Here is a 21147-nt window from a genome sequence, read left to right as displayed (position 1 = left end):
CGGGGCCTTCGTGCTTTTCCTTTGTTTTGGCTTCTCAGTGCCTGGCTGCTGGTACAGAAGCAGTTGTTCCCCCGAGGGCTGGATGGATGCGCCTAGTGCCAGTCTGGCGCTGCTCGGCGAGGGTTCACCCCCGTCAGGAGCTGGGGCAGGGCAGGGCCAGGGCAGGCGAGGGAGCGCAGGCGCGCTCCGGGGCCTGAGAGGGAAAAGCTGCGGTGTCTGCCCTCGGGATTTTCTGTTTATGGTAACCCTGCCGTGCTCTTCTGTCACACCATTTCATTCCACTGAGAAACATGGCTTTATTATCCTTCTCATGCAGTGCCCAGGCAGTAACTTCAACCATAAAAAATCATAGTACTTAGAAACGGTCTTCCTTGAACCATCCTTCTGTCAGTTTCTGCAGTGAAATTGTTACGGGATGTGTCTGCAGTGCTTGCAAAATCTGCACTAACTTTAATTGCCTTAGTCGTAAGAAACAAGAGTTTATCCAATATTTGCTCTGTTTTCTTTAGCAAATATGAAGGTCATCACTTGTGAAATAGCGTGGCATAATAAGGAGCCTGTTTACAGCTTAGACTTCCAACATGGAGCTGATGGGAAGATCAATCGACTGGCCTCAGCAGGTGTGGACACAGCCGTTCGTGTAAGTTTCAAACCTGTTTGTTTTGGTTTTGTAGCATGTGCAGAGCATGAAATGGCTCGTTATCCAAGGTATGAGATTATTGGCTAGCACGTGACACCGGTGGTGAATGGTTTAGGGAAAAGTGTGAGATTGTACAGCAATATAGGGAATGACGGTACCCCTTGCATACTGTCCTTAAGTTCTGCTGCTGAGTGTTGAACTGTTATTTTTTGAAAATTACCTGTGTTGACTACTGGGTGATATTCCTGAGTAGTAACTGCTAATTTAGGGCACAGTCTTGTGGATTAATGAGAAACAACTGGTTTTAATTTCTTTGTGTTCATCAAAGTTGAATTTTATCTGCTATTTTATAAGTAGTCACTCAGCAGTATGAGATCTTTCTACAGCCCTTTTCACTCAGCTTCACATGCAACTCTCCTCAGTAATTTTGTGTTGGTATTAGGAAACTTTGTTACTCAGTTGTTCATCCTTTTGAGAATCACTTATGAAAATGTTGAATAGCACAAGCCCCAAAAAATGTGGCTCTAAGATTCACCTTTGCAAAATCAGACAATTGTTTACTGTCTTCCAGATTCTTAATGCACGTGAGGACTGTCCCCATAGTTCAGTGATCTCTTGGTTTCTCTAAAAGCCTTAGCCCTAGTGGGAAAGCTTTGGGAAACTGAGTGCACTGGGTGAACCACATTCTTTTTACCTGCATGTTAGTCAACTCTTTAAATAAAGTTGGTGGACAATTGAGGCACAATTTCTTTTGCAGAGAAATACATTTACTCAATTTTTAAATTTATTTTTCTTCTAACAGCTTCTCTGTATGGAAGGTAGACATAGTTGTCAGAGTTTTTGGGGGCACCATTAGAGCACTTCTAAAAAACTGGTACATTTGCATCCCCTGTTTTTTGGAGCTGAGAATGAAACAGAGTAGGTTACCCATCACTGCTGGGTTGTTCATGTCATGTTTGAGTTCCTGTAGGTCACGTTGGTATCTGGGCCTGGTGATTTCCTCTAAAAAATTGGGTTTATTTGTTTACTAAAATCTCTACTGCTAACCTTTCAATTTGACGCAGTTCCTCAAACTCATCTTGCAGTAAAGAAGGGTTCCAACCTGCGACCCTCCCTGTGCTCCTTAGTAATGAGCTTTAACGCAAAAAATTCATGTAAGTTTTCTGCTATGTGTGTATGTGTCTATCTGTTTATCTGTTTTTGCATGCTAATTTTACATTTTAATTACCTTTTGGGCCTGCTCATGTTCTGTCAGGCTTCCATCATGCGATATATTCAAAGAAGAAATAAAAAATATTGTCATAAGGTCTCATTACATGTGGAATAGGCACAGACAAAGAATAAGGTTTTCTTTTGTATTACTGCTGCATTTTTTTCTGAAAAGGGAAATGCTCTATTTTAGCAAACAATTTGAGTTATAAAGATCAGATCTATACTTACAATTTGGAATGCCTGGATTGGATCCAGATTTGTTCCTCAGGATCCTCAATGCAGTATTTTGTGAAATATGCCAGTATTTATTAATGTATTTATTAGCAAATTATTATGAATGGTCACTGCTATGATATGTGCATGACTGGAATGCCTCTTTCTTTTGGAGACGATAAATGTCATTTAAAAATTAGGGGTTTACTCCAGGACCTCAGCCAAAACTTTTCCCTGTGTCACTGGCAAATTGACTTCTTACCTGACAGTGTATGCGTTTCAGGGATTTCGGCTGTATATATAGGTTACTGAATATATATTTAAGTCATATTTATAAATATACATGGTTTAGGACCAGAAAATTTTTGGTGTTCTTCGACATAAAACATACTGCTGCTACGTCTTCTTTCAGAGGACTATTGCATAAGGAGGGAAAGCTGGCAAAATTATAGGTCTTTATTCAGGCTGCTTCATTGTTTGATATATTCCTATCAAGGCCTGGTTGTTGGGGTTTTTTGGTTTGGGTTTTTTTTTCTGACCTGAATTGCATCCAAGAGCAGATTATTTGAAACATGTAAGGGGATTTAGCTATCTGTGGCCTTAGTCCCACAATATAGGGACATCACAGTGTTGCTCTTGTGGCTGAATTGGTTCACAAGTAGAGCAGTAGGAGTGGCATCACTATGCCCTGCAAAATCGATAACAAGTGGGATCAGGAATTCCTTAAGCCAGCATTGCTGGAAAAGTGTCCATATCATGCAACTGTCTTAATGCTGTGGTTATGATCAGTGAGGAACTGGAATGACTATAATGCTTGCTCAAATCATCGGTTTGAAACTGGTAAATCCATTGATCTTCAGGATGTACTGCAAAACTCTTCAACTTGCTCAGAATTCTGAAGAGAGCTAATATGTTTTTCTTCTCCAGTAGTAATCAGGTTTGTTTTCAGACTGTTACTATTTGTGGTTGACGGATTTGTTAACAAGATATTGTAATTCCATATTATTGAATCATTGTATTTATCGAATCCCCTTGAAACTAGAGGTTGTCGATGAATGGAGAGAGAATGATGTCATGTGTTTGGTTGTTATTTTTTTTTTTTTAATTTATTGGAAATACTCAATAATATATTTCATCAGACTAAAAAAATACTGCAATATAATTACAGCTTGTGGTGGGTTGACCTTGGCTGGCCACCAGGTGCCCACCAAGCCAGTCTGTCACTCCCCCTCCTCAACAGGACGGGGAGAAAATACAGTGGAAAAGTTCATGGGTTGAGATAAGGACAGGGACAAGGACTAACTAGTGTCATGGGCGAAACAGACTCAACTTAGGGAAATTTAATTTATTGCCAAATAATAACAGTGTAGGATAGTGAGAAGTAAGAACAAAACTAAAAACACCTTTCCCCCACCCCTTCTTCCCGGGCTCAACTTTACTCTGGAATTCTCTACCTCCTTCCCCCCCAGCAGCGCAGGGGGACAGGGAATGGGGGTTGTGATCAGTTCATCACACGTTGTCTCTGCCGTTCCTTCCTCCTCACTCTCTTCCCTTGGTGCAGCGTGGGGTCCCTCCCACAGGATACAGTCTTTCACAAACTTCTCCAACATGGGTCCTTTCCACAGGGTGCAGTCCTTCAGGAATGGAGTGCTCCAGCGTGAGTCCCCCCCGGGGTCACAGTTCCTACCAGAAAACGTGCTCCTGCATGGGCTCCTTTTCACAGGACACAGCTCCTTCCAGGAGCCTGCTCCAGCGTGGGCTCTCCACGGGCTGCAGCTTCCTTCAGGGCACATCCACCTGCTTTGACGTGGGGTCCTCCACAGGCTTCAGCATGGATATCTGCTCCACTATTAACCTCCGTGGGCTGCAGGGGGACAGCCTGCCTCACCACGGTCTTCTCCAGGGGCTGCGGGGGAATCTCTGCTCCAGCGCCTGGAGCACCTCTTCCCCTCCTTCGTCACTGACCCTGGTGTCTGCAGGGCCATTTCTCACATTTTTCTTGCTCTTCTCTCACAGCTGCTGTGTAGTGTTTTCTACCCTTTCTTAAATATGTTATCACAGGGGCGCCAGTGGTGGGACAGTCTTGGAGCCGGCTGGAACTGGCTCTGTCCAATGTGGGGGCAGCTCTTGGTATCTTCTCACAGAAGCCACTCCTGAAGACTTTCCCCCCCATCCCAGCTACCAAAACCTTGCCACATAAACCCAGTACACAGCTGTAGCTCATAGAGGGAAAATTTGTGGTGCCGCTGCAGCTTTAGCTTTGAAAGTCTCAGATAATAAGTTTAGAATGACTGCCCAAGGAGTAAATTGTGGATTACTGAAGTGGTACATACATATATTACATTTTGTTCCTGAAAACGGTCTGTAATGCTTTTGAAACTAGATATGGAAAGTGGAAAAAGGACCAGATGGAAAAGCAATTGTGGAATTCTTGTCCAACCTCGCCCGCCATACCAAAGCAGTAAATGTTGTGCGCTTCTCTCCGAGTGGTGAGATCCTAGCATCTGGAGGAGATGGTGAGTAATAATGCGTAATGAAGCTAATATAAAGAAGCTATCTTTTTGCATCTGGTGAGTGAAGGGGGGGAAGAAAACCCAAACCCAATAGAGGAACTTGTTCATACCCCTCTAACACTTCCAGCTTTAGACTCACATATGCCCTCTGATTATAATTAGTAAATGCATGTCACGCAGCTCCTAAATAACTTCTTAGTGGCTGTGTGTCTGAGAGGCTATGTTTTCCAGATCTACGTAATTACTATCCCCATTTCCCAGATGGGGAGGTTGAATGGATTACCTAGTGTCATACTGGGAAGCTGTGGCAGAATTTGCAAATTTAGGCTTGTCTGTCCAGGGCCACATCGGTTCTTCAGTCACAGTAAGGACAGCATTAGATAGGCGTGTGCACTCTGAGACAGAGCCAAGTGTTATCTGTCTTAGTGGAAGATTTTTCAAAAGCCCAAAGTGCAGAACCATAGCCAGCTCTAATCAAAAGCAGATTGAAAGCTAAGCACTTAAGTCTTAATCTTTTTTTTATTAGATAATTAAATAATAATAAAAAAATTCATTGATTAAAATCAGTAGCTCACACTGGAAGCTTAAGCAGTCTAGCACCTACCCTTCCCCACCACAAAATAAGAACTGCTTTTCATGTGTCTTAAGTGAGATAATTGTAATGTTGAACTAAATGGAATGCATTAACAAAACAGTGAGTGGGAAAGAAAGAAGCTTCATATGATTTCTTCTACAGATGCTGTTATTTTATTGTGGAAGCTGAATGATAGCAAAGAATCAGAACCATTAGTCTTTCAGGATGAAGATGAAGCTCAGCTCAACAAGGAGAACTGGACAGTTGTTAAAACTTTAAGGTAGCTTAATATTTTATGGGTGTGTTTTCTATTCAATGTTTTTGATTCCCCAGTGGCTTTCATCATCTGGTACAGTCTTCTGTTTGGTGTATGTCGAACTTCAATGCTGTCTAAAATTTGCTTGCTCTAATATTCATCCTTTTATTGTCTTTTAACTTTTTTTTTAATACAGTGCCAACCTACATCTTCTGTTAAGGCAGAAGATTTGGCATTTATGTGACATAACTGACGTGCTCTGAAATTGGTTCCTGAGATTTGCAGTCACTTAAAGCTTAGCACAGAGATGTATAAAGTAAATGTGAAGTTTTATTTACTGGCTTTATAATGGAAATTTTGATCATTATTAAAGTAAAAAGCATCAGTATATTAAATGATTCATGCAATTTTGCCAGATGATAGCTGTGAGGCTCAACCAATCTTTTTCAACTAGCTCATTTTAACAGTTGAACATCTACTGTATTATACAGCGTTTGTTTCAAGTGTACAATTAACAATGGTTAATAAAATAGACACACCGTGCCTGCTAAGTCTAAGTATTAGCTGAGAGTGGCTAAGGCATCAAACCACTGCTGGCAGTTGGACTGCAACGGTGTTCTGTTCTCACTCTCAGCTGAAGACTGAAAGAAATTAGTGGTTCTGGACTCTGAAATGCATTTTGGATGAGCAATATGTATAACTGCCTTGCTTTCTGTGTAGTATCTGTTAAAAGTTTTGGTCTTTATCTGTCTATACTGATAAAATGATGAAGAATTTACACTTGTTTACGAGAAATAAATAACACTGCTATCCATAACTGATACGTTCCTTGCAACTGCTGAGGTTTATGTGAGAACAGTTTCAAAAGTGCTAGTGGGATTGCATGAAGTACCAGCATGATCCTTTAGGAACATTAGAGTTAATTTCTTAAAGCAAGCAAACAAACCAATGCAATCCTCCTTCCCTAAACTTGGTGGTGCAAATATTTATTATTAAAGTTGCCACACTGTATGGTAAGTCTTCAAACTACAAGCAATACAAATTGTTTTTGATGGAGCCCTTCTAGGTGGTTCTGAATATCTTGCAATGTTTGTTCAACTATATCTAAATCCACCTTAATTTTCTGTTTCATGTGGTTCTGCTGAGTGTGCATGTTTGTTTACTGCTTTTATGAAACCCATAAATATGCAGGAAAGTTTTCTTCAGTAGTGGCAGTTCCTAATTACTTTGGTGTAGTGTTTTATTTTCTGTTTGTACAAATTCTAGAAACTTTCATTTGCAGAACTGTAGGTATAAATTCATAAATTACTTCAAATGCAGTGTTTTCGTTGTCTATTAAAAACTGTTGAAAAGGGAGGCTTATTTTGAGTAGAAGTAGGATGTGCTATTTTAAAATGTTCTACTGCCTTCTGAATATGGAAGTTTTTTAAAAGCTGAAAGTCATGTTGTTCATTTCACTCCAATGATACTTTATTTGTCTCTGATTTTTTTTTTTTAACCTAAAAATGTACAAAACACTTTTTTACATGCAGCTGTTAATTTTTAAATTAGTAATTGGTTTCTTCTCTTCTGGCTTCTAGAGGCCACTTAGAAGATGTGTATGATATTTGTTGGACCTCAGATGGAAATTACATGGCATCTGCTTCTGTAGATAACACAGCTATAATGTGGGATGTCCATAAAGGTAAATGCACTTGTGGCTCCAGTCCTGATGGAAGTGTCTCATGGTATTTACCAAAAGAGTTGAAAGCATCTTTTTTTGTGAGAGGACAGTCCACTTAATTGCTAGACTTCTGGGATTGTGAGGCAGATAGCCAGCATATAAAGATACCCTCAGGCCAGCAAAATTTACACGTAAGTAATCTCTTCATTCATGTAAGTAATCTCTTCACCTTGGAGTATTCAGGAAGTAAACTTTACCCAATGTTTTTTTCCCCCCAAACTCCTACACATGCAGCTTGTGTATTACGTATTCCACCCCACACCCCAACAAACAAACAAAACTTGACTGGTGTCAGGTAACTACCTACCTAGGTAAAAAATGGGAAGCGAGTATAGGATGCAGGCTCTGTTTTGCAAGATGTGACTTTTTTTTTAGATTCCATTCAGCAAAACACTTCTGTTCATACTCATCCCACTGCAGTGAGATTGCTTGTATTCTCCAAGAAAGGCCCATCTGTAGAAGTTCTGGTAGTAACCAGCTAGGTTATGTTGCTTTGCAATGGCTTAATGTTTTCTTATTAGCAGTGTAATCATTACTTTCACTTTTAATTTAATGTGGAAATACTTAACTTTCTCTAAAGTTAACCTTTTATCTCACATTTCTAATATTTAGTGTCTAATGAAGAAAAATAAAGTAGAATCCAGGTTAATTTTTCAGTGCATGCACACATGAAAATACAAATGTTCTGCTGCTGACATTTTTTGTGTTCTTGGTTTGGGTGCTTAATACCTCTCCATCTGAACTGTCACATATACTCCTTTCCAAAAGTCTTTACAATAAATACATGAATGTTCAATTAAGAGTGTGTGTGTGTGTGTGTGTGTTCAGAGCATAAGTATGTGTAGGGGCATTGTGACCAAATGTCTCTTGCATCTCGGACTTTTATGTCCCTTTAAAGGGACATATCTATTAGACTTATTACTAAAAAAAGCTGGACGGCCTCTTAAGCTGATATGTTACTTATATGTAACGTCTTCCATTCTCACTGCTTTCTTTTCGCATGCAATTAATGCCATGGAGGGCATTTTGTGTCTTCTAGGCAGAGAGACAACTAGTAAGTTGGAAGTAAGAAGCCATTACTGGAAAGCGTAGGCTTTGTGATTGAAGTTGTAGGTACACTGAAGGAAAGAGTTTCAAGGATAGTTTCCAGTAATACCCAGGTTAAAAGGTTGCATGGTTTTAAAAAAAATGGCTGTAAGAAAATTAATAGTAAAAAGCCATCATTCAAAGAGAACATCACTGACTTAAGAAGTCCTTGAGGTACAAACTGTTGCCAACTTACATAGTATCCTGTAGAAATACCATTACATGTTTGCTCTGTTCTTATACTCTGGCATCTGTTGTTGGCCACTGTCTGAGACAGAATACTGCAACAGAAGGACTTTGGGTATTATGCAGCATAGCCTCAACCCTGTTTGTGTAATCTTTTTGAAGAGCTATTGTCTTTGAAACTTGTCAGCTTATAGTATTTATTTGCAACAAAGCAACACCATACTAATAGAAGAAAAGCCTCTGTCCCTAGTATTCAAAACAAAGTATTTAATGAGATTATTTGTAACTTCACCTCATTGCAATGGTTTGGATCTGAGACATTCAACTGTGGAACATCAGTGAGGTCAGGGAGCTGATCTCTTTGAGAGATCTTCATGACAGAGTAAGCTGTGGAAGAACCTGAGTTAGCACTGCTGTAGAATTGTTTCTGAAAGCTGCCCATGTGTAAGTGTCAGTCAGCATATGTGTAGTATATTTTTTTCACCGCATGCTCAACAGAATAGATGGGATTATACAGCCCTAGATAGGAGAGCCTGGCTGTCTAGCCCCAGCTGAAAGTCACGTTTTAACGCTGGAATTTCTGGCTCAGTATTCAGCCAAATTCAGTTAGCTGTTGAACAGATAGACTTGCCTAAAAAAATTTTTCTAAATCACAAAGGTTTTGAAATACTTCTTGTTTTGAAATATCATCTTGCATGTTGAGTGCCTAAGCCAAGCTGCTTATCTGAGTTAGTTTGTAGGGAACAAGCCTTAAATTGGCATGTCACAATTTACTGTACTTGTGAAGATTCTAGAAATAAAACAACTATTTCCAATATTCTTATCAGGTACCATCAAGTTAACAGTTTGTGTGTTTAAAAATTATTTTGAAATGTTTTGTCTTGTTTTATTTCTGAAATGAAGAAATGTTTTAAAACACATTTGAATTTGGAATCTGGAACCTGTTTGTAATTTCAGGACAGAAGGTTTCAATATTAAATGAACACAAGAGTTATGTCCAAGGAATAACCTGGGATCCTCTAGGCCAGTACATTGCAACTCTGAGTTGTGATAGGTGAGCTGTTGGTCTAAGTATTTTGCCTTAGTGTTCTTTCTTACTTGAGGATGAATTAAAAGCAAGTGTGTGGGATAAATGTGACTTTTCTTTTCATTTTATTCAGATTGTTCTGTAAGAAGGTTGATGTGAAATTAAAATGATACTTTAGTTAATCTTTTGCTTGTGGTAAATGATTCCTAAAGTCTGAGTGTCCTTTCTAAGCAGCAAATAAGCTTACATAAACTTGTGTAGAAACTTTTCTTCAGGAAATAAGTTTTCATGGTATTGGTCATTAGAAATACCAAATACATCTTAAGAGTGCTGCATTCTCTGGTTGTTAATGAGCTAATAAGTTAATCTTTGTCATTTTACAGAAAGATATAAACAGGTTAAGAAATCAGTTAAAATGTTTTTCCACTGATATCTTTCTTTTGCTCTCTTGCTCCCTCCATTGCCAACAGTTTTGTAAGTGATGTCATTGGGAAAGCAAAACACACACTTCATAAACTTGGCCCTTGTCAGAACTTTGAGTTGAGCTTAAACTGTTCAGGGCATGTGTGCTGCTCTGAAGGGTTCACAGCTGGCTAATAAATGCATGTCATCTGGCACCCGCTGCAAAGAAAATTGCTGTAATAGTGGAAAAGTAGTTTTGATTTAAGATTTGCAATAGGCTCAGAAAAATGGTAAGTTAATGGCGACTAGGTCATTACGAGCCTCTGCCCTCTGATAATCAGTTATGTGAGATTTGTGTGCCTTTATTAAAATGAACAGCAGTGAAACACAAGTAATAGAATGATGCACAAGTTTTTCTTGGAGTGAAGTCGCAAGTGAGGGCATGAAGAAATCTGAAGAGGGGAAATCTCCCACCCCCTCAGGTTTAAGACACTTTTCTGCAAGGTTAGTGAATAGCATTTGCTCAGCAGGGATCTAACAGGAGCCAGGACCGTTGCTATGACTGGGTACTCACCAGCCCAGGGTGGGGACACCTCTTCCCCCTTTTGGCAGACCAGCTTAGCTGTATGACATCCAGAGCCAGGAGTTCCACAACTGTCTCCAGCTGTCTGCCACAGCCTCGCCTTCTATTTTCTCTTCCTAACTCTGTCCAGGACTCTGTGGAGCTGTTTCAGCACCTTAAATCAGCAGAAGGCTGTCTGGTTTTTGTGTTACATTGGTTTTCTGCCAGCCTAACAAACCAGCATAACTTGGTGAAGATCAGAGCTGGCAGAAGGGAGGGGTGGTGGGACGAGCAGTTGGGTTTGCTTAGGCTACCTACTGTTTTAGTGAGATGAAGTCAGGGGAGTTCCAGCGTTCTGTACAGAGACGTACTCCAGTTTTCATTTATTCCAAAGGAAACTGAAGCATAGAGATGTAGCTAATTGTCTTTGAGGTGAGTTCCCACTCCACAGGAACATAATGGCTACTGCAGCACAGGTAGGAATGGCGTGGCTGTTCACTGTCCACTAATTCCCTCATTCCTCCACAAATGCATATGCTGGTACTTCACAAACCTTTTTGAGTCAAATAATTGTCAGTGATTCATTGGTTATTTAGCCATCAAAACATGTCCACCCGGTGGGGTCTCATGAAGAGAGTTATAATTAATGTGTGATTGTCATTTATATTTGGCAGTCCTGACTGAGAAGTGAGGTGCTGTGGTGCTGTGTGAAACTTGGGATGAAAGGAAGCTGTTCATAGCTAACTGTGCTCTCCACCACGTAGGGTCCTGCGGGTATACAACACACAAACCAAGCGTGTAGCATTCAATGTTACCAAGATGCCATCCGGATCAGGAGCTGAAGGAGAGGTACGTTGTTCTGCTACTAATGGTACTGGAGAATGCGCTGGGTGCTATTTTATATGAGTTGTTCTATCCTATGAAACCAAAGGGGCAAATATTTTCCATTCAAGTAATCTGTATATCAGATATTTTTGTCTCTATCTCACCTTTGCATTTTGTAAATAGAGACCGCTTCAGGTTTCCTCAAGCATTGTAGAAATGACTAAGAAAGAACAACTTGCAAGTTCAGCTGATTAAAGTAGTTACACAATGTCTTTGGTTGTAAATGTTAAAAATAGCGTGGAAAAAGTAGTATGCATAGTGAATTCTTAATAAGAAAAACTTCAAATGTCTGTCAGTAGCTGTAAGTTTGTTAATGGATGATACATAGCAATAATATTTTAAAGTCAGTAGCCTGAAATTTTCAAAAAGGTAGTCTGATTCTTAGGAAAAATACGAATTAGTGAAAATTTAGGAAATTCTCTCTAACCCTAAGAGGGAAAACAAAGAGCTTTTTTCCCCCCAAATAGTTCTAAGTGATAGTAAAATAACACCTCCAAGCTGGCTATAACCTTTTTAATTCCTTCTATTCCTTTTCTTTTTTTGTGAAAACATTTGTAACAGTTTTATAGAGACTAAAGAACAGGCCTGAGAGAGTGTGTTTTGCCGTTATGGAAGTTCTCTTTAAACCTCTAAGACTAAAGTTAAAATTAAATGCCTAAAGAACAGGCTTTTACGTTGACTGTTAAATAATGTTGTTCTCCAAGTTATTACTATTTTTTGATTACTGGTCTAATGTGACTGCTCTTGGAGTGTTTTGATTAGTAGCTGAAGAGGGATCAAGGACTGTTTTTCTTAGCTGTGAAGAATTTATAGCACAGCAGAAAGTGAGTTTGAAAGAGCCATGGTTTTTAAAACATTTATCTTTTATTTTAAAAATTCCATCAGGTTGGGTTGTACAACTGGATGGTTTTTCTCACTTGAATTCCAGCTGACACGTTCATGGCACTTTACACAATCATGTTTTCAATGTTCCAGGCTAGGAGCTATCGGATGTTTCATGATGACAGTATGAAGTCATTTTTCCGCAGGCTCAGTTTTACTCCTGATGGCTCCTATTTACTCACTCCAGGTGTGTAAGAAAGTCTACTATAACTTACATTGTATCTTTTATGCTCTAGTTTGGATGTGCATCAAGATTGCTTTCAGACTGCTAGGGGATGCTTATTTATCTTAATTATGCCATTCCTCGTTCTTCCTGTTGAAGAAAACAGAAACCCCACAACACTCTTCCATTAGCAGTCTGCAACATCAACTTTCTCCTGTGATAAAAATTATACTTACAGCATTTTTCTGAACTGAAACATGTAAATTGCAACAACACAGCTCTGTTAAGATAGAAGTGAAGAATAATGAGTGGTTTCTTTTGGCTGGTCTCTCTTTGTTTGTACCCTTTCTTAAGAACATTCTGCAGTCATAGCAAAAATAACATTGCAAGGAGGGGATCAGTTTGCCCATATAAGCACTGCTTTTATAGATGTCTGGCAACATCAAAAAGAAGCTTTGAGGGGGAAGTATATAAGGCAAACAAAACCAGCACTAAATAAATACATGGGATGCCTTTTTAAGTTGTGTTCAGATTGCACAGCTCTTGTCCAACTGACAAGCCTAATTCCTGAGAAGTAGAATGTTTATGGACGTAAAGTGTGTACTCAGTACCTTTTTGAGTTGATGCGTAATGTTTTAACCTTTATTTTTGCAGCTGGCTGTGTTGAATCAGGAGAAAATGTAACAAACACTACATATATTTTCTCCAGAAACAATCTTAAAAGGTAGAGTTTAATAAGATCAAAATATCTTTTTATTTAAAAAAAAAAAAGGAAATGCTGTTTTCTGAAATACTGATTCTTTATAAAAGGCCTGTGGGTCACCTGCCATGTCCTGGAAAGGCAACTCTTGCTGTTCGCTGCTGCCCAGTCTACTTTGAGTTGAGACGAGCATTTAATAAAGGTACTGTAAATCCTTCAGGGAGTATGATTTTATAGCAAATATGTGAAAAGGCCAGTGTAGCTGTTTACTGTTTTATGCCCTGGCCTTTTAACATTCCGTTAAGATAGTGTTGTACCACATCTTAGAAGCTGTTTCCTGATTCTAAGACCTTGAATTCACCTTAAGTACCTTGTGAGTAGCTTTTGATATACTAGATAAATGTTCTTACTTGGCCTCTTAGGCTACAGAAACACTGTTTAATATTTTTCTTTAACTTTTAACCATTTTATGAGTGAAAGTAAATAACTTGGCTTAGCACTAAAGGAGCACCCCAGTGAAATATTTTCTGTTAGTCTCAACTACCCAGATCACAGAAGCAGCAGAGAGTTGGTGTAGTTTGCAACACCCATTGCTGTTTATTCAAGGAAGCCAAACCTGAAGCAGTGCTGGTGTTACTGGCCAGAACAGAAGTTCTGATGTGGGGAAAGGATTGTATGAAGTTATGAGAAGCATGAGAACTTACCTGGAGATTGAAATCCAGCCTTATCGTGAACCCAGCGCATCCAGGAGTGTTTATATTTTAACAAGACTGATCTTACTCTGGTGAAAAGGCAGAGCTTTGCTCCTTTCTTTAGAGGTTCAATCTGTAGTATTCCTTACAGGATTTAGAGATTACTTGTTGTTGTGTTCTGTATTTTCATCATAATCTTTAGATCCATTGTAATGGTGTGTTGCAAAGTAAGGAGATGAGTGTCTGCTATTGGTCTCTGTAGCTCTTTGTCATTGTTTAACCCCACTAAGCAACTAAGCACCACCACGCCGCTTGCTCACTCCGCCCTGGTGGGATGGGGGAGAGAATCGCAAGAGTAAAAGTGAGAAAATTCATGGGTTGAGCTAAAGACAGTTTAACAGGTAAAGCAAAAGCTGTGGGCGCAAGCAAAGCAAAACAAGGAATTCATTCACTACTTCCCATGGGCAAGCAGGGCTCCAGCACGCATAATGGTGACTTGGGAAGACAAATCCCATCACTCCGAATGTCCCCCCTTCCTTCTTCTTCCCCCAGCTTTATGTGCTGAGCATGACGTCATATGGTATGGAATATCCCTGTGGTCAGTTGGGGTCAGCCGTCGCGGCTGTGTCCCCTCCCAGCTTTTTGTGCACCCCCAGCCTACTCGCTGGTGGGGTGGTGTGAGGAGCAGAAAAGGCCTTGACTCTGTGTAAGCACTGCTCAGCAGTAACTAAAACACCCCTGTGTTATTAACGCTGTTTTCAGCACAAATCCAAAACATAGCCCTATACTAGCTACTATGAAGACAATTAACTTTATCCCAGCCAAAAGCAGCACACTCCTCTAAACGGAGTGTTTACTTTCTGCAACATACACCCAGAAAAGTGAAAATCTATGATAGTCTAGAAATCTTACCTTACCTTATGTTAATGTTAGTGGCCTGTCTGTTTCAGTGCATAACTTCCATAATCATTGTAGAGCTGAACAGGAGCTCTGTATACTAGGAATTTCTGAAAGCAGCTAGCTAGCGCTCAGCTTCCAGTGGAAGTTGGAATCATCTGCCCTTACAAAGAACTAATGTTGCAATGATAAGACTAGCTAGGGGCTGAACCCAAGATAACAGAAATAGAGATAAATCCATTGTTTTGACTGAGTCATACAGAATATATGTGGTGGTATAAATTTGTTGTGACCTTCATTTACACTATATCCTCCTAAGGTGTGTTTGTTTGGACTTTTATACTAAAGGGCATATAAATATGCTGAAAAATTTCAGCTGGAAAATATATGGCAAACTTTACAAAACAAAATAATAGCAATCTGGATGGACAAAACTTCTGCCAATTTCTCTGTCTTAGGCTAAGACAATAGAGGGCAAACTTCAGGCAACAGAAATGTTAGTGCTTGACATTACATTTTATAGAAGTGCTGTCTTCTCAGCCATTATCTTGATACTGATTAATAATGAAATTTTTATTTAGATTCATGACTAAGCTAGTGCAGTTACTACCTTGCAATGAATACAAGAGAGAATTCTCAATATGTTCATTTCTTTGCATTCTAGATGAAATCAGTCAGAAATCAGCTCCTTCTCTATTTAATCTGCCCTATCGATTAGTGTTTGCTGTTGCTTCGGAAGATTCTGTGCTTTTTTGTGATACTGAGCAGTCCTTCCCCTTTGGTTATGTTTCTAACATACATTATCACACCCTGAGTGACATTTCATGGTAGGTAATTGTTATATTGTTAAGATTTGTTGTGATGGAAATGTCCTTTTACATATTGAAGTTCTGCACGTCTTGTGTCTTGCTTTATTTTTATGTTTCGTTTATGACAGATGTGGTCACTGTCATCACAGTGTCTGAACAGCAAGCTGCCTCTTTTTTGCCCTGTAAACCGGATAATTACGGTTCTTTTATTGGTTGGGAAACAAGGTGCAAGCACCCTGAGGACAAGCAGATGAAAGTTTTTATGAAAGCTAACGTGTTGGGTGCCCATGAAAAGTACTCATTGTTCAGGCAGTGTAACTAGTAATAATGAAGTTATTCGGAGGTTTTGAAAGTCATCTCTCTGAGTTCAGATGTCTGTATCCTAGCCAAATTCTGCTTTATCTGCACAATTCTACTTAGTGATTCTTCATGTATGGGATGAAGTAATTTATCTGACTTGATGTGGGGAGTCAGAACTGGAGCTGCAAATTGAACCCAAGTCTTGAAATCAGGATACACCCCTCTGCTGGACAAGGCTTCTTCTCTTATGCCTTTCTAGCCAGTATACCTAAGCTGGGGACCACATGGAGGCCTCTTTTTGAGAAGTTATAATTGATGCTCAGACACTGTGAAAACCATTGTATGCAAAGAGGAGGAGGGGAGTGGAAGGGAGTAGAAAATCAAGTGGTTTTAATCAGTGATAGACATTACTTGGTGAAATGAGCACCCAGGGCTCATTCAGGTGAGCACCACAGTGATTCTGAGCATTGCCTCTACTTAGCACAAGGAGCACAGCCAAAGAGCTTGAACTGCTCTGCTGGTCTGAATGAGGAGAGTTCAGCAATATTTCAGAAACCATGGCTGAAGATTTGTGTACCTGCAGTTGAACCATGCTTTGTGCCAGCTCAAATGCATGCAGGTGCTGGCAGCAGCATGTTACGGGTGATCACAGACAGCAGCAGAGAGATTAAATTAGATGCAAAGGCCAGAATTTAAGATCTTTTGTTCATTTGGATTGGATGTCTTTCACTTGACTGCAGTTTTATTTAAATGTATACATGTACTTGGGGAAGGGAGGAGGAAAAGACAGATACAGCATGTGTTATAGATGGGGGGGTGAGGGTTGAAGAAAATTTCTGACCTTTCCTCTTAATGGAAAAAAACCACATCACAAATAGGTCCAGTGATGGAGCCTTTCTTGCTATTTCTTCCACGGATGGATACTGTTCATTTGTTACCTTTGAGAAGGATGAACTGGGAATACCATTGAAGGAGAAGCCACAGATAAATGTTAGGACTTCTGGTGCAACAGAGAAGAAAGTGAAAAAGAGCCAGTTGCACAAAGTCATTTCCCCAGGCTCTAGGCTGACAGAGGGGACTCCTCCCAGCAGGGCCACTGATCCCAGCACTCCCACCCTCCAACCTAGAACACCCACAGCTGCCGGTAAGGACTTGCCTTCCACACCTGCTGGCATAAAAAATGTTCCAGTCTCATCCTCAGACGAGAGGAAAATCAGCCAGCCAGCCAGCCAGAGCACTAAAGTAAACCAGCCCAGGAGGATTACTCTCAACACTTTACAAGCATGGAGCAAGACGCCAAGGTGAGATTTATATTGCCGTTTCCAGTCATAAATACAAAGGCCAAGACAAGCTGTGCTTGTGCTGCATTTGAAGGGTTGGAGTTTAGACGTAAATTCCCAGCCCTGTGTCTTGGGGGTAGCTGTCTTGACATGCAACTTTCTGTTCCAGTTGTACTGCAACTGAAAGGTCAAAATGTGTCCTGAATCCTAAATGTACAGCTTTTATATTTCTGTCTGAAATGTGAAGCAGTAGCAAAGTTAACCTGACTGTTAAACCTTGTCCATATGGCAGCAACACATGTCTGTCTTCAGGTCCCATTTTCTGTACAAAGATGGTACTTGAAGCCTTCAACTGACAAGAGCTATTTAAAGACTCTTCTGACAAGAAATATTTTAAGAAGTAAAGAGTGCAAGTCTAGACAGGCCCTCAGTGTGCATAGTCATGGGCGTGGGACTTAATGCATTGATGGAGGTCATTTCCTAAACTGAAAAACTAGGTTTTTAAGAAATTGCCTGTAATCCATGTGTTGATTGTCAAACAGCCTGCAATATGAGATCCTGAGCTGATGTGCAAAGTAAGGAGACAGCCATGCGATTAGAGATCTAGACCTTGTCAGCAAAACAAAACTATTTTATAATTAAAGGAGATTATTATAACTTTTCATAGGAATGTTTTAATTAGTAGGTGGCTAGGGAGGAAGTGGTGAACAAGAAAGCAGGATAGTGGATTTCATCAACAACTGCAAAGGAGAATCTTGGAGATGATGGCTTTCTACATACCAATGTTCATCTGTACTGGAACTAACAAGTCAAAGTGTTGTAGGTAGCTGAAAGTGATTTTTGCCTGGAGGGTGAGGTGACTGATGGAGATAATTTTTTTCTTTTTGAGAGAGAGAGAGAAACTATATGTAATCATATCAACTGATTATGCCATGAGTGTTATCTTGTAGTAGCATGCATGGTGCTACTTGTAAGACTTTTTTTTTTTTAATGGTTCAATCCTTTGCTGCTTTTGTGCTTAATTTTTAAGTGCCATCCAGAAGAGATTTAGCAGAAGAAAACAGATTTACAGTAGTTTTTAGTGGACCTCAGTGGGCAAAAGAATTCCCTAGAGCTTTATGAATCTAAAGTGTTAACATGGACAGGGCTAGGGAATAGTAAGCTCTTCCAGTGGAACTGGAAGCCTTACCAGGTGCCAAGAAACAGGTTAAAATCCTTGTCTTTGCAGCCAGTTTTAATTTTAAAATATTTGACCAAGATACTGTGCTCTGAAGGTGAATATCAAGCATTGTGCCACATATAACATATGCAAAAGTACTTTCTAGTGGAAAAGATCACTAGTGGTATTTAAAGTATTTCTGAAAAATGCTCTATTCAACATGTAACAAGAAGAAAAAATGCACAGTAAAATATATCTAAACTACATTTAAATTTAACTAATTCTATCTGAAGTAAATCTTTAAATAAAGTATTTGTGGAAATGATGGCTTTAAAGCAATTGAACTGTTTCTGCTCTTTTAAAGGAGAGTAAACTTGATTCCACTGAAGCCAGATACGCCAACCTCTGCATATACAGATACAGTTCCTATACCTCCTTCCTCAGAACAGGAACATGGTAAGCTTTTGCGGCTATTAATACCCAGCAAAGTCTTTTGCCAATCAGTTCTTTCCATGATAGACTTCTGTAATAAGCTGTAAGCTTATAACACAAGCACAGTCAAGCACAAACCTAAACCTAGTTGCAGATTCTAAAGCTTCTTCATTGTCTTGGTGTGTTTGAAAGGTGCTTTTGACAATATGAAATATGTTGTCACTGTGGTTGCTCTTGGGCAGCTGCTTATGTGACAATATGTCACTACAGTTTTTGTAGTAATGGGTGCATTAGCTGACACTGAAACCAAGAAGAGTAAATTCACTTGGATGTAATGTCCTCCAGGTCCTACAGATGAGTTTTAAAGACCCTTGTACTTTAAGCAGATCATTGTTTCAGATGCTGGACTTTCAAATCAGGGTTGGTTTTTTTTTGGTGAGTGCTGAATTGTTTGTGAATTCAGCAAACCAATTTACTTTCTTAATCTGGATTTACTTAGCTTAAATGATTTTCCTATCTGCCTGTTTTCAGAGAGGCCATTACCATTTGATGACAGTCTTCAAAATCCCCCAGCATCAAAACGTCCTAGAACTGAGGAAATGTCTCTTTCTACGTCTGCTGAAGATCAAATCAGCTGCGATTCAAACAAATAAAGGCTAAGCTTTTAGTAGACTCTTCACAGTCTGAAGGTGATGCAGCTATATCTGAGAGTGCATTTCTTTTTGCAAATGTTAAAGCCTCAATTCCCATTAAAGTACCATATGCATATTTGACGTAGTGCTGTGAAGAAAGAAGCTGGCAGTAGAAGACACAGGTTTCAGGAATGTAGCTTTGCAGAAGAGGAAATCGTTGGGAAGTGACTTCTAAGTGCGTTTCTACTTCTTGAAGACAGCATTCTTCAAGAAACTTCACAGCTTAAGGAAATCGGGGAAATCTGGGTATTGAAAAGCCATGCAGGAACTTAAGAGTCTCCATCAAAGTCCCTAAATTGATGTTTATAAAGTATTATGTCTTCCAGCAACCTGTCTGGCAAAAGAATTGAATTTCTAAGGACTTAATCATAATGATTTAATATGATTTAAGACAAAAAAAAAAAGAAACAGTTTCATTCAAGCATCTCGGCTTATATGTTTAGCAATGTGCAAAATAATTCATGCTCTCCAGTACACGTGGAATGGAAGCTGATGTTCAAATGCTCTGAATGCAGCAGCATACAGTATGACTGATATGATTGAAACAGAAATCAGAACTTGTAACTGCAAGAAACAAGAAAGCAAAAGGAAGAAACCCCCTGAAGACCTATTACAAGCATTAAACAACGGAAGAAAGTTCTTAATTGTTTAGTTTCTGTATTTAAAAAAAATGCAGACATGAGATTTTCCTGAGGCAGCAGGATTTGAGCATATACATTAGAAGTTTCCTCCTTTTCATTTTTCCAAATCTTAAATCCCTTAGCCAATAAAATATAAATCCAGTATATATTAAGCTTCTAAAAGTTCATTTCTTTTTAGCATTTAATACTTGCTATGTAATTGAACTAAGACATGCAGATTGAAAACAATGAGACCAAAATATTTGAAAATCACTACATTCGATTTTCCATGGTGTGCAGACTTAGCCTCGAGAAGTAGAATGCTCAGCCACAGTATTCTGAGCTTGTCCACTTCATTTTCTTTAACATCAGGTAATTGTTTTTAAAAAGTAAGATAATTCTTAAAATGTGAATAGTCATTCTAGCTGATAGTAGCATGTAGAAGTTTTAAAGAGAAATTTGTCTCATGATTTAGCCTATTCATCTATCATTTGAAGTTCCACAACACACAGGAGGGGAAAGCTGCAATTCAAATTAAAGCTCTTTGACTTTCATTCTTCCCTGGATTTTTTTTTTTTTGAGGTGTGTAATTTACTTAGTATTTCTTTTCTGTCAGTGTCTAAGCAAGCGGACTAATACTTTAGAAAAGCAGAAATACAAATGTTTCAGAACTGATTCATAAAAATATCATAAGGAGGAAATATTAACAAATACCTATGTCAGAGTGTTTCAAGCAAATGAAGTACGTTGCCCACAATTCAATTTCAACAGAAATTAATAAGCAAAGAGAGGTAGGAAAATAACTGTATCTTTGCTTTCAACCACTGAGATGAGAATGGAGCTTCATTAGACTTACCCAAACCTGGGTTTTCTTCAAGTGAGGAATATAAACACTTAATTACCAAGCAAAGCCACATGTAAAACTGGTTTTCTCCCAAAAGTTTACAGACATATCTAAATTAAAGTTTGTAGAGCTATCTGAATTGATAGCTAAAGCAGATATTTGTAACGAACATGCATTGCTGGACTTGCTATAGCATGTTTTGTCCAGGTTGAGTTATAAGAATACTGGTATTTCATCTTTCTGTAGGACAGTGACCCACTTAGTACAGTACTGCAGTGTTCCGTTTTGTGCACTGTGAGGGATCCCTTGAATTCAAACTTACACTTCTAAATACTAATTGCAAAGCTATCCTGATAGGTATTTTTAAATCTCTTCCCCCCTCTTCCCCCCTCTTCCCC

The 21147-nt window shown here is 39.2% G+C and overlaps 1 protein-coding gene across 1 annotated transcript; it reads left to right on the top strand.

Moving 5' to 3' along the window:
- Window positions 1-512: 512 nt before the first annotated feature.
- Window positions 513-19992, top strand: CHAF1B (chromatin assembly factor 1, subunit B (p60)). The gene is made up of 13 exons (XM_009574113.1): window positions 513-640; window positions 4449-4581; window positions 5315-5432; window positions 6989-7092; window positions 9361-9457; window positions 11159-11243; window positions 12255-12348; window positions 12979-13048; window positions 13135-13226; window positions 15278-15440; window positions 16601-17023; window positions 18526-18617; window positions 19125-19992. Exons 1-13 carry the CDS (start codon window positions 515-517, stop codon window positions 19244-19246), a joined length of 1719 nt encoding a protein of 572 aa, XP_009572408.1. The 5' UTR covers window positions 513-514; the 3' UTR covers window positions 19247-19992.
- The last annotated feature ends 1155 nt before the right edge of the window (window positions 19993-21147 follow it).

The sequence above is a fragment of the Fulmarus glacialis genome, unplaced genomic scaffold, assembly GCF_000690835.1.
Source record: "Fulmarus glacialis isolate BGI_N327 unplaced genomic scaffold, ASM69083v1 scaffold323, whole genome shotgun sequence".
Lineage (NCBI taxonomy): Eukaryota > Metazoa > Chordata > Aves > Procellariiformes > Procellariidae > Fulmarus > Fulmarus glacialis.
This window is presented reverse-complemented; position numbering and strand designations above follow the sequence as displayed.